The 12,193-nt window shown below is 41.3% G+C and overlaps 1 protein-coding gene across 2 annotated transcripts; it reads right to left on the bottom strand.

The window, feature by feature from the left end:
- Nucleotides 1-2,224: 2,224 nt before the first annotated feature.
- On the bottom strand, nt 2,225-11,872 carry LOC130124011 (sorting nexin-16-like). Of its 2 annotated transcripts, XM_056293369.1 has the most exons (8): nt 11,340-11,872; nt 10,931-11,255; nt 9,649-9,735; nt 8,067-8,215; nt 7,847-7,916; nt 5,093-5,229; nt 4,643-4,882; nt 2,225-4,375 (listed from the first exon to the last, which is right to left on the bottom strand). In XM_056293369.1, exons 2-8 carry the CDS (start codon nt 11,243-11,245, stop codon nt 4,294-4,296), a joined length of 1,080 nt encoding a protein of 359 aa, XP_056149344.1. In that variant the 5' UTR covers nt 11,246-11,255; nt 11,340-11,872; the 3' UTR covers nt 2,225-4,293. The 2 variants fall into 2 exon arrangements, with proteins under 2 accessions (XP_056149344.1, XP_056149346.1); XM_056293371.1 differs by lacking the exon at nt 11,340-11,872 and having other exon boundaries at nt 10,931-11,300.
- Nucleotides 11,873-12,193: the final 321 nt, after the last annotated feature.

Here is a 12,193-nt window from a genome sequence, read left to right as displayed (position 1 = left end):
CGGGAACATCTGTTCTGTCAGGAAGGTTAAACAATGGGTGCTGTCCTTAGGCAAACTGAGGGAGATTATTGTCTCACAACTGCCTCCTTTTATAAATCAGCAGTGGAAAGTCCCCCCCCCTTTTTTTTTCTTCCCAATTGTATCGGGCCAATTACCCCACTCTTCCGAGCCATCCCGGTCGCTGCTCCATCCCCTCTGCCGATCCGGGGAAGACTGCAGACTGCCAAATGCCTCCTCCAATGAATTTGGAGTCACCAGCCACTTCTTTTCACCTGACAGTGAAGAGTTGCACCAGGGAGACGTAGCACGTGGGAGGATCACGCTATTCAACTTTCTTTGAACAACAAATAATGTCTTGATACATGCTCAGTAATCAGCTAAGGAAATCCTAGGATCAATCTCTAACTTGCAGTCAAATGACACTGGCAAAGTCATTTAGACGAGTGATGAAATCTTTCTCATGACCAGATGAACTGATTTACCTTTCTGGTAACACTTAATAACATACACTGTGTATACATATTAAGAACTGTCACTACTGTCACTTGCCTCTGACACTTTCCTTCAAATAGAGTATTTGCACATTGGTATTCAAATATTGTATTAGATTTAACTTTGCAAATTTTACATTAATTTTATTCCATTTTACTTGCTTCATGTGTGCAAGTGCATGAAATGAAATAACAAATGAAGTGTTTCTGATTCTAATTGTTTTTCTACCTCTTTTTGCACAGCGGCAGTTTGCAAAAAAAAAAAAGAAGAAGCATTTCACTGCATATTGTACTTGTACATGAAGTAGAGGATAAATAAACCTTTGAATCTTTAAAAAAAGAAAAGGCATATTGATGAAGAGAGCAGTCGTGGTGGTGTTGGTTAGACTGAGGGCGGCAGTGTTGTAGTAGAACAACACACCTCAGCTTCTCACACGTCTACCCAGAGAGTTTAGTTGGCCGGCGCTGGCATATGTCACCTTTGGGCATACCGGCTCTTGGAACTCAACATCAACATCAAGAAATCCTCCATCAACATGTACCTAAAGGAACATCCCAAGCCCCCGCAATTCACATTGATGGCATTACTCTCGAGAATGTCGATCACTTCCCATATCTCTGCAGCCTCCTGTCCACCAGGGTAGACATTGATGCTGAGATACAACACAGAATAAAATGCGCCAGGAGGGCTTTTGCAAGGCTGAGGCATAGGATTTTCTAGGATCGGGACATCCAGACTAAGACCAAACTGCTTGTTTATCAAGCAGTAGTTCTACCCTCACTCGTGTATGGTGCTGAAAGCTGGACTACCTACAGCAGGCACATCAAAGCTCTGGAGCAATATCACTAGCAAAGCTTATGGAAGATCCTCAGCACCAACTGAGAAGACAGGTGAACAAACATCAGCATCCTGATGGAAACCAACCTACTAAGTATCTCCACAACCATCACATGACACCAGCTGCGATGGACAGGCCATATAATCCACATGTCAAACTCCCATCTTCCGAAATAGGCCCTCTATGGCCAACTTAAGGAGGGGAAGCACACCCAAGGGGGACAAAAAAGCGGTACAAGGATAACCTCGTATCCCACCTGAGGAAATGCCACTTCAACCTCAACAGCAGGGGAGAGGAACCTTTGGAGAAGGATGATATATGAAGGCACAGCGCAACAGGAAAAGGACCACCACCGTGTCATGGAAGCAAAAAGGCAATGAAGAAAGGAGAGAACCACCACCAAAACTCCTCCTCCACCTACGACTACAACATCTACACACAACTGCCTACAATGCAACAGACTGTGGATCCAGGATCGGCCTCTACAGCCATCTGAAGATTCACAAATAATCCAACTCACCAACAGGACAATCATACTCAACCACAAGTGATCGCTGATGATGATGATGACAATGATGTCACCTTTATACTCTAGTCATATTTCATTGCTCTAATACATTGGACACTACATGTGTTGGCTGTGTGATGCGGGGTATTGGTGCCTCCGATGCCCCCTTCTGACAGGCAATTCTGATGCCCCCATATGACGTAGGCAATCCGGGGGATTGATTGTGATGTGCATTTTACCCTACAGGAAAGAGAAAGTGTAGATTTTCTCCTTTTTTCTTAAATTTATCGCCAGCATAATCAGTTTTACCATTCTCGTGAGATACCAACATATTTCCAGTTCAAAAATTGTCACGGTTAAAGAATGACAATGAAAAGAAGTCTCGGCAATGGCTTTTATCAAGACAAATGACTATATGTTTGTCTAAAACCTCTTTTACCTTCTATGCCTGTACTTCTTTTGAACAGAATGAGCCTGGAGTCCTTCAAAGCATGAGACAGCACTGCACATTCATAGGAAATAAGATGATTTAAATTTCCAGCACGTTATGATTTTAGAGGCACATGCTGAAAAGTGAAGTTTACATTAGTGGTACAATTTTATATGAAAGTGAGAAATCCCAGGAGCCCCGTAGAACAAATGGTTCTTGTCAGATTGTATAGACTGTTTGTTTTCCACGTAAAGCAACCCCATGGACTCCAAACTCGCTTACTCAAGGTACAATGCACAGTTAGCTTGTACAAGTTCACAGCAGATGGGAATGAAGGCTAAGAAAAACAAAACGATAGCAGGCTCTAAATTTGAAATGTGTTTAACAATACTTGAGGCTTGATGACGAAAACAAAGAAATTACACAATACATTTAACAACCTCAAGTACAACATGAAAATGAACAACTCGATGTACTTAGTCCCCCTCAGATGGATCAGAGCATGTCCCTCCGACTAGGAGTTGCCAACTTGGCATACCAAGATACCCAGTTTCCTTGATTAACTTGCTAGTTAACATTTTCTTTTAAATATGTAGAACATCTTAGACTCATCAACCATCTCTTCGAAACTCTTAGGATCGTTTTCCTAGGACACAGTTATGTCATGTTACGTTCCATTGTGCTTTTTATCCACTCAAGTCAAATTCCTTGTATGTGCAAAGTTACTTGTCTTGACCTTCAATAAAAATTCATTTGAAACAAAGCCAACTACAACAGTTGGTCCTTCAATTGGAAAGTTATGATCAGTAACAAAATCACTTTGCATGGCAAATAAGATTCAGTACGGCACTGAATATTTTTATACTTTTGTAAACACCTTTATTAAAGTGCACATGAATAATTTAATGTACTGATATTGGTCAGCCTATAATCAAAATGTTTGCTTTGGCTCGATGAGAAGATGTGATAAAGCTTCTGTTGACACACAACACTAGAAAATCTGGTATTTCCAAAAGGCCCTAAAGAAATGTTTATGGACCTTGGATTTCACCATTAATATTTACTCAAATACAATGACTCTTTCACCGATGCTTAAAATAAAATACTGGAAGTGTGCGTTGGCATGAACTGCCTCATGCTTTCACAAGGTTTCCGTGAGGTAAATCTAACATCTATTTTCAAATGCTTCCCTCAATGGATCCAATAACCATGCTTGAATATGAAGGATATTACTTGTGGACGTAACCTGGCTGTGCTTAAAGCTCTGGAAATCAGTCTTTGGTAATCAATAGTCCAAGCGCCATTAGCTCAGCGAACAAAAGCAAAACCTTGCAGTTATTTTATGAGATATAAAGCGAGAGAAAGTGTCTCTGCCTGTTAGTTAAGACCACTGTGTTATGTCCAATGTTCATATAAATGACCTTCATGGTGACAAGCATGGATGTATTATAGTAGTACATCCATGATGACAACACGTATAGAATCCAAGTACCCAGTTTCTTCACCTTTGTGTTGACTCGTTGGACTTTCAGAAACTGTCGTCACAGTGCCACCTTCTGGTGAAACCTGTTCCCATTCTCTGTACAGCTACAACACTAAAAATTACAGCCAGGTTGACATGTGGAGCTAATTGTCATTATGTACGATTTGTGGGATCCTTTTGAGTGTTTTTGGTTAGTACGCTATAAAGGTCATGTTTAGATGTCGATGAAACAGTGGCACCTTTAAAGTGAGTACCCTCCCGTATCCCTAGCGCATCAAAACCTTCTACGCCCACAGTCAAGGAAAGGGCTTACCCACACAAATGTGACCTACACATAAATTTATATCATAAAAAGGAGTTGAAATACATTTGGGGTGATAAATGATGGAGAGACATTTTTTATGGTACCTAATAAGACCAAATACAACTGTCCATGATTTCCTATGGTTATTCGCTACATGAACTTGCGTTTGTGATCCTTAAATCAAACTCTTCCATTCTGGAGTCTTCTCGCTGTTATTTCTAGTCTTTCTTCCTTAGATTTAAGACGGCAGGTGGGAACCGGTGGTGACCAGAGTACTCCAGTAAGCTCCATGATGTTTTACGGCGCCGGGTGCCTCACAGCTGGGAGGGTTAAAAAAAAGGGCAAAATGTCATCATCAATCCGGCAGAAACTGAATTTTAGATTTTCCAGGAATGAAGAGGAAAAAATTCATAATTCATAATTTTCATCCATGAAGTTTTTGACATTTTAAAATGAATATTTATAAACTTTACTGGCAACTATCAAATACAATTTAAGAACAGAGGTACTAGAATACAGGGTCGGTGCAAACAGTGCCATATGAGTGAATGGCAATACTGCTGGGCCTTCTGTAACAGATTACGTACCTTTCTGCAGGGCTCAACTCCCGGTCAGCCTCTGTTATGGAGCGTCTCCGGCCGACAACTGCTTCTTCATTACTGCCTGTTTGTCCTTGTCCATTTATATACGTGTCTGCATCTCTTTGCCCTTGTGTGTTGGTGTCTGTGCCTATACACTCGTTCGTGCTTTGTCCTGTGCCGCTCTCACTGACCGCGGCTGACCGCTGACAAAGACCCTCAGAGCTCTCCACAGCGAGGGCCACACCACTATGTAAGGGGAACAAATGGTGATACTGCAGACAAACATGAACGTAACAGTGTGCGTATGGCGTATGCACTGATACTGACCACACACGCATGTAATTTTGTCCACTGTGCTGAAGCACAGAGAGGCATTCACACACACTTGCACGCATGCACACACATGCATGCACACGACCGCACCTCACTTTCCTAAATGAGAACAGTGTTGTTTACTTGGCTTTTTTCTCCAAGAGTATGATGTGGTGTTCTCTGTCTTCCAGGACCATCTTCAAACTGTCAATTTCTCTCTGCTTTTCTAGAAGTTCTCTCTGGAGACGATGATTCGTTTCCTCCAAGGTCTCACAAAAAGCCTGGACACAATCAAAAAGCAAAAGAAAAAAAAACCAAACAAAAACCAGATGGGTTAATGTCAACAAAAAACACTTTATATTGTGAGAATGAGAGTAAGGTTCGGCTTTGAGGTTTAAGTTCTGGGCTCCAAGGATAAATAAAGCAACTGACTGCTTGAATTAGGTCCACTAGGGGTGTAGATTTGACTTCCCATTGTAACTGTAATCATCACCAAATTCTTGTCCAGTTGAACTATAGCACAAGTTACAATAGTGACAACTGACACACTAATATGATACACAGAAGCTTCCAGCCATTTGGCAAATGTACAAATCAATACATACATTTTTCATGTCACATATAACTAAATTTTGCTTTCTCTTTGCTGTGTAGATTATAACAATTTATTCTTATTGTGAGTCATTTTGTTCATCATTACCACTTTAAAAAAAAAAGAATAAGAATAATAAAGCTGGGGTTTTTTTTACCACTAGTTTTATTATGTTACTTCTTGATTATGTCCTGATTTGCCACAATTTTTTAATCCACCCATACAGGCCCGCCCACAGAAATGGCTGGGCCCCTGAAAAGGTCGAGTGACTGCCCCCCCCCCCCAATCTGCTTTACTCATATCAACACATGCACGTGCTCTCTCGCTCCTACTACACATATACATGTAAACTGAGAGACTTGCTCAGTAATGGGGGCTATATAGGCATAGGCACACACAAACACACACACACCACAACAGAACTATTTAACACACTTAAATACACCAAGGTCAACAAAGATCTGCTACACTTACACCACACATTTCTTAGTAGAAAATGCAGTTTCTTACCATATGGCTTCATCTTTGCCTCTTATACAGCCATTTTCCTTGTCTTGCTGGATAAAAAGTCCTTTATTATAATGTCTTTAAAGTCCATCTGTGTAGCCAGTTCACACTTAATGGCAAGTATTACCATTATCATTGCTTAAATTTAGGATGAATGTGATTATTGCTAGCCTCCATGGCCCCCCCCCCTAGTGACTGGGCCTCAGAAAGCTGCCCCCCCCACACACACACACACTTTATGGGTGGCCCTGCACTCACAGGCAGTTAGACAGCTGTCAATGTTGACAGCCCAACACAACTTGCGCTTTACTTTTTTGTTGATTTTTTTTCTTTCTATTGGGGTCTTATCACCCCTCTCAAACCTGTAGCAGGGTCATCTATGGTATGGAGATTTCATTATCTGAAGCTGAGACTTTCTGGTACCCTGGTGCACAGGTATCTGATGCTAATTCTACTGCTTCTTCTCTTATCGTCCACACGGGCTCCAACAACATTAAACAACAAGAATCAGCAAAGGTTAAGGAGGATTTTAAAGGTCTACTTGACATTTTTTCTTGGCTCAGGAAATGCCTGCATTAACTCTGGCCCTTTGCCATCTCCCTGTTATGGTGGTATTTGATACAGCCGCGTTCATTGGCTGCATATTTGATGAGAAGGTTTCCACAAATCAATTAGCATCTCATTCATCGACAATTTTCCTACTTTGGTCCACAAACATTATTTTTTCGATCTAACTTTGATGTGCTCTAAATATGATGATGCACTTGATGTTTTATTTGGCGCAATGAGCCCATCGGGAGGTGTCCAAGCTACTCTCGGCAACCTTTCCATTCATGTCAAACCATCTGATGAAATTACAGGAGTAGTTTTAATTCAACTCTGAAATTTTGAGAAACGTGTCCAGAGCGTAGTCATTTTTATCGGAGAAAGTTGTCTGCACTTTCATTACGACCCATCTTAATCATTGTAATTTGCTGTTCTCTTGCCGTGGTAGTAAAGATTGTTTTCGTCTTCAGCTGGTTCAGAACGCTTCAGCCAGACTTCAAACTAGAACAACTCAGTGTCCCTGCATTGGCTCCCAGTGCATTTTACAACTGATTTCAAGATCCCCACTTTTACTTTTACAGCACTAAATGGTAAGGTCCCTTTGTATCTCAGAGCTCTTATGTAATTCATGATCTGCTAACAATGCTTTATTGACAGTTCTTAGCCACAGACTGGAGGCCTTTGCACATCAAGTGAGGCTTTTTCGTCCCAAAATTTCATTTGTTAAAAAAATAAATATGACTTCATGTTTTGTCCAATAAGTTTGTACACAAACTCCAAAAATGTCGTTCATCATAAGTGTTTTGGTTGGAACAATTTTGATTTTCTGCGGTTTCTTGCATCCGCCAATAAGCTCTCAGAGATTTTTGAGTTGTTGGACCTTGATGACAGATTACAAAAAAAAAAAACATCGTAAAAATTCTGACTTGGCGTGCAAAGCTTTTGAATGTGATTGTGCGTTTGCTATCATGATCAGGCCTTGTCGGGGCTTCTTAACATTAAGATAACCGACCAGAAGAAAATCAATTAGTTTATGCAGTGCCAATTTTTCAAATCACTGCCTTCTTCCAAAAGCTATCTTGTGTTTTTGTAGCCTGTTTTAATTTATTGTTTTTGTATTTGTTTTATGCTGTCTTTTCGTTTTCTGTGAAACACTGTGAAACATCTGTTTTGAGCAGTGTTCTGAATAAAGCATATTATTATTATTATTATTATTATTGCAAAATATAAATAAATCTGTAGAGAGAGCTCACCCTACTTTCCTCCAGACTGTCAAATGGGCTTGGTGGATCATCCAGACACAGGAACTGTCTGACTGCCTCACTAAAGAGAGAAAGGGAGCTGTGATAAACACTGTAATCTCTGGAGTAATTCTGATAAGTTTAAAATGGCTTTTCAAGAAATTCTGCAGTATGGAGGGTAGACAGACAACAAAGTGAAACAAAGGTTTAACACACACACGCCACTGTGCACCTGTTGATTATGTCTTTGTGTGCTGTCAGATTCTGTAGGAAAGTCTGCAGTCCGATTTGCCTCTCCTCCAGAAACTCCATGTCATAGTTGTCTTTAAACCATCGCTTGGGTGGCAGAGCAAGACGAAACCTTGGAAAGTGCTCTTTGAGCTGCAGCCGTACAAAAAGCAACAAAGGGAGAGAAATAATGACGAAACAAGATGATGATAGAACATATCTCTTTTATGAAGATAAAAAAAGAGAATCAAAACTCGCCGAGACTCGAGGACAATGATATCAGAGACTTAAAGAAAGGTTGAAAAGATAAACACAATTAAAATTAAAATAAAAAAATAATAAATTCAATAATAAAAATAAAAAAACAGAAGGGGTGGCACGGTGGCCCAGTGGTTAGCGCTGTTGCCTCACAGCAAGAAGGTCCTGGATTTGAACCCCAGGGTTGTCCAACCTTGGCGGTCATCCCAGGTCGTCCTCAGTGTGGAGTTTGCATGTTCTCCCCGTGTCTGTGGTGGGTTTACTCCAGGTGCTCTGGTTTCCTCCACCATCAAAAAGACATGCATGTTAGGGTTAATACTCCTGTCTGTGCCTCTGGCCGAGGCATGGCAAAACGAACTGGAGTCGGTCCCCAGGCGCTGCACAGTGGCTGCCCACTGCTCCTAGCTACACAGCTAGGATGGGTTAAATGCAGAGCAGAACTTCTCCATGAGGATTAATAAAGTATATCAAAATCAAAAAAAAATCAAAAACAATTGTTGAGGGGCAGAAGGGTGGAGTAGTGAGTAAGGGGGGCTGTCTTTCAACCAGAAGACTTGGGTTCCAGTCCCCTATGAAGTGCCTTAAAGCAAGACAAACCTTTTCCCTTTTTCTTTTTTTTTTGGGAGGGGGTTTCCCTTTTTCATCCCAATCTGGCTTGTCCATTTCCTTGTCCTAAGGCCCCAACCACTGGGGAAGGTGTAGACTTCCACATGTATCCTCTGATAAGCATGGAGTCGCCAACTGCCTTCTTTCCCTTTCTGTTTTGGGATTTCTTGGGGAAAGGCGCGGAATGAGAGCATGTAAGAAACTCATAACGTGAATGTTTCTCTACACACAAATACAGATCACTTATGCAGATCTCGGGAAGTCTGTCATCATTTCTTACACAATGCAGAGTCAGACCCACTACAAACTTCAGGTTTCTCCAGGAAAACATAACTATTTCCCCAAGATCTACATGCAGCTGTACAAATGCCACACCATATGCAGGAGTCTCTGATTGTAATGGCAGGACACATTAACCCTTCTGGCTCACCACTATGGAGCACTGCCGGAGGAAACGCTAGGGTCTGAACTAAGAACCTCAGGATGAACCTTTTCCCATTTTCATGTGACATTTTATTTACACAATCATTTAATCGGATTCCTACTTGTGTAAATGACTGCACCAGTATTACGTATTTCTTATCAATCCAAACACTTTTGATGTGGAAATGCTTTCCACATGCTGATGAAAGACCTGTGGCTGAAATACTGGAGCTCAAATGCTTGTGCACAACAATGTGGAAGGAGTTTCTAGGTAATTATTGTGTTTCACAGCCCCTCACCTTGTCATTAAGCCTGGCGAAGTCAGCATACCTTCTGAAAATCACCCAGCTGTCTCCATGACTCCCTGTCACCAAGATCTTATAAACCTACATCAGAGACACAAACACCAAAACCACAATTGCCTTGCACAAGGAAGTTGAAATACTTTGAAATACTGTAAATAAGCTTTCAGTGTCTCCATTACCATGGAAATTGTTAGTTGCTGCTGCGAAAGAGAACATTTAGGTTTCTAAAATGTAAATGCGGATCAAACTGAAGTTATACTCTGGAGCAAAATGTTGAACATGTGCATGCACACATACATGTGTGCACACACACACACCACACACACACACACCACACACACACGCACACACACACACGCACACACACACACACACACACACACACACACACACACACAGTGTGGTTATTAATCACTACCCTGCGAAGAAAACGGAAACTAAATCACTCTTCTCGAACTCACTATCATGTGACTGTGACTGATTCTGCATCCAACAACAGTGTGAGGGCAGTAAATAGGGTGCCTTAAAAAAAACCACACATGCATGCACGCACACACACACACACACACACACACACACACACACACACACACACATACATGCATTTGTTCGGCCACTCTAAAATGAGACCATGTGATGTGGGTGTGACTCAGTATCAGACATTCCAGCTGTCTCTCAGAAAGTAGCACAGATTCAAGAAGCACTATAAAGCAGCTAATGCTAGCTGGCTTGCTTGCCATAGCTCCAAAAATGTTTACTTATTTGCACTGTATTTAGTAGTTGTGCCATTATTTTAAAACTGAAAAAGGTGACATTGATGCATGATAGCACACTCTCATTTTATGCTTCTTCCTTTTAAAAAATCATTATTATTATGAATGAATGATATATTTCGAACATGTAAATAAGCAGGATATAACATACAGGTAAGCCATTGCCAATAATCTGAAGTGATCAACAAATCCACACATCAAACTCAGTGAACAGTCTCCGTATGCATCAGATTATTTGTTACGTGTTTGAAAAGGAGTATAGGAGCAAGTATACACTTTTTTTATCCTACCCCTTCTCACCTACTCTTAAATTAATTCAGCAACTATACATTTCAAACTCAATTCCCACTGTACCGTATAGCTCAAATTCAATGCAAGTTGTGCTGCACAGTACAAACTCAACTACAACAATTATTATCATTAACAGTTTAATTCATTACAACTTCATAATTATTAAAATGTAGCTTCTGCCTCCAGTAAGAAATTCCTTCTTGACTCCTTACCGTAAACTTTGCCCTCTCCTCCATGATTTCAAAGCCCATCAGTGTAGGGGTAATGGGCCTCTCTACCCAGCTGTTGATGGGACTCTTATCCTCCAGGAGGGACGATCCTTGCTCCGTACCTTTTTTAAGCCTACTTGGATATTCCTCTGTGCTGGGGCAGCAGGACCTGGACCCTCTCACCCAGGGAATCCAAGCAGGAGAGGAAGACTGATGACCAGGGGAAGAGCTGCTCGTCGAGGACGTCCACTTGGGCCAAGACCTGCACGTCCCCGTCCGGATCACTGGGAACTGAACTGGAACGAAGGGGGCTGCCATATGTGGTCGCCTTGGTAGGATTTTGATACCGTAGATTCAATGAACAAGAGGGTTAGTCAGACACAACAGCCACGGGGGGGGGGGTGCTACTTACTGAAATTCAGCGCGAATATGATCACTGTCAAAGATGGAGGATAAAGTACAGTAGTCTGACGCGTCTTTGATCCGATTCAGTTTCTCAGTCTGACTTCCGCTTGAACTGGAAAGATGTTGCTGAAGTGCATGCTATTACTTAATCAATGAGGTTCTCATTTCGAACCAATCGATGAAAAGTGCATTCAACCAATTCCACGTATGCGCCCGTTCAACGGGGCAGTTCTTGGTTAAGGATTTGTTGACACCCTTTCCTCATTCGGGATTCAGGTTACGGGGACACGCACACGCCAAACACTAAACCAACAACAGAGCAAGCGCATGTTCACCTTTAACATCGATAGAGATTTTGAGTTAACCTATTTTTTTTCATCGCGTTTTTACACGTAGAAGTGCGTTACTTATAGATCAAAAACCGAAACCAGACCAAGTAGGATACAGTAAAGCAAAAGTCACATCGACACAAGATTATTATACATCCGTTGTCGGCTGACTACCAACTATTTGTTTTTCCGTTTACAAATTCACTTTCAACTTCCCCGAAACTCGAGTCTTTTTTCCCATATTACATCCTCGCGATTTAGAAAAGCCAGTTTAGGAAATTCCCAGTTTTGGGGAAATTCCTTGCAATTCAGCGACTTAATCGCTTAGGGGTTAAAGCTGCAGTAGGATGTGTAACCATGATATGATGTAATTCTATGAAATCTGCATTATTACAATATAAATTTGTACATCTGAAACACAGTTATTTCTCTTTAACCGGATGAATATCTCGTCGTCGCATGCGGGCGTGATGAAACAAACGCACAGTAGATGTACCCAAACATACAAAACTTGTGGGCTACCGTAAATAAA

Source organism: Lampris incognitus, chromosome 14 (assembly GCF_029633865.1).
Source record: "Lampris incognitus isolate fLamInc1 chromosome 14, fLamInc1.hap2, whole genome shotgun sequence".
Taxonomy (NCBI): domain Eukaryota; kingdom Metazoa; phylum Chordata; class Actinopteri; order Lampriformes; family Lampridae; genus Lampris; species Lampris incognitus.
Note: the sequence above shows the minus strand (reverse complement) of the source record. Positions and strands in the feature narration are given on the sequence as shown.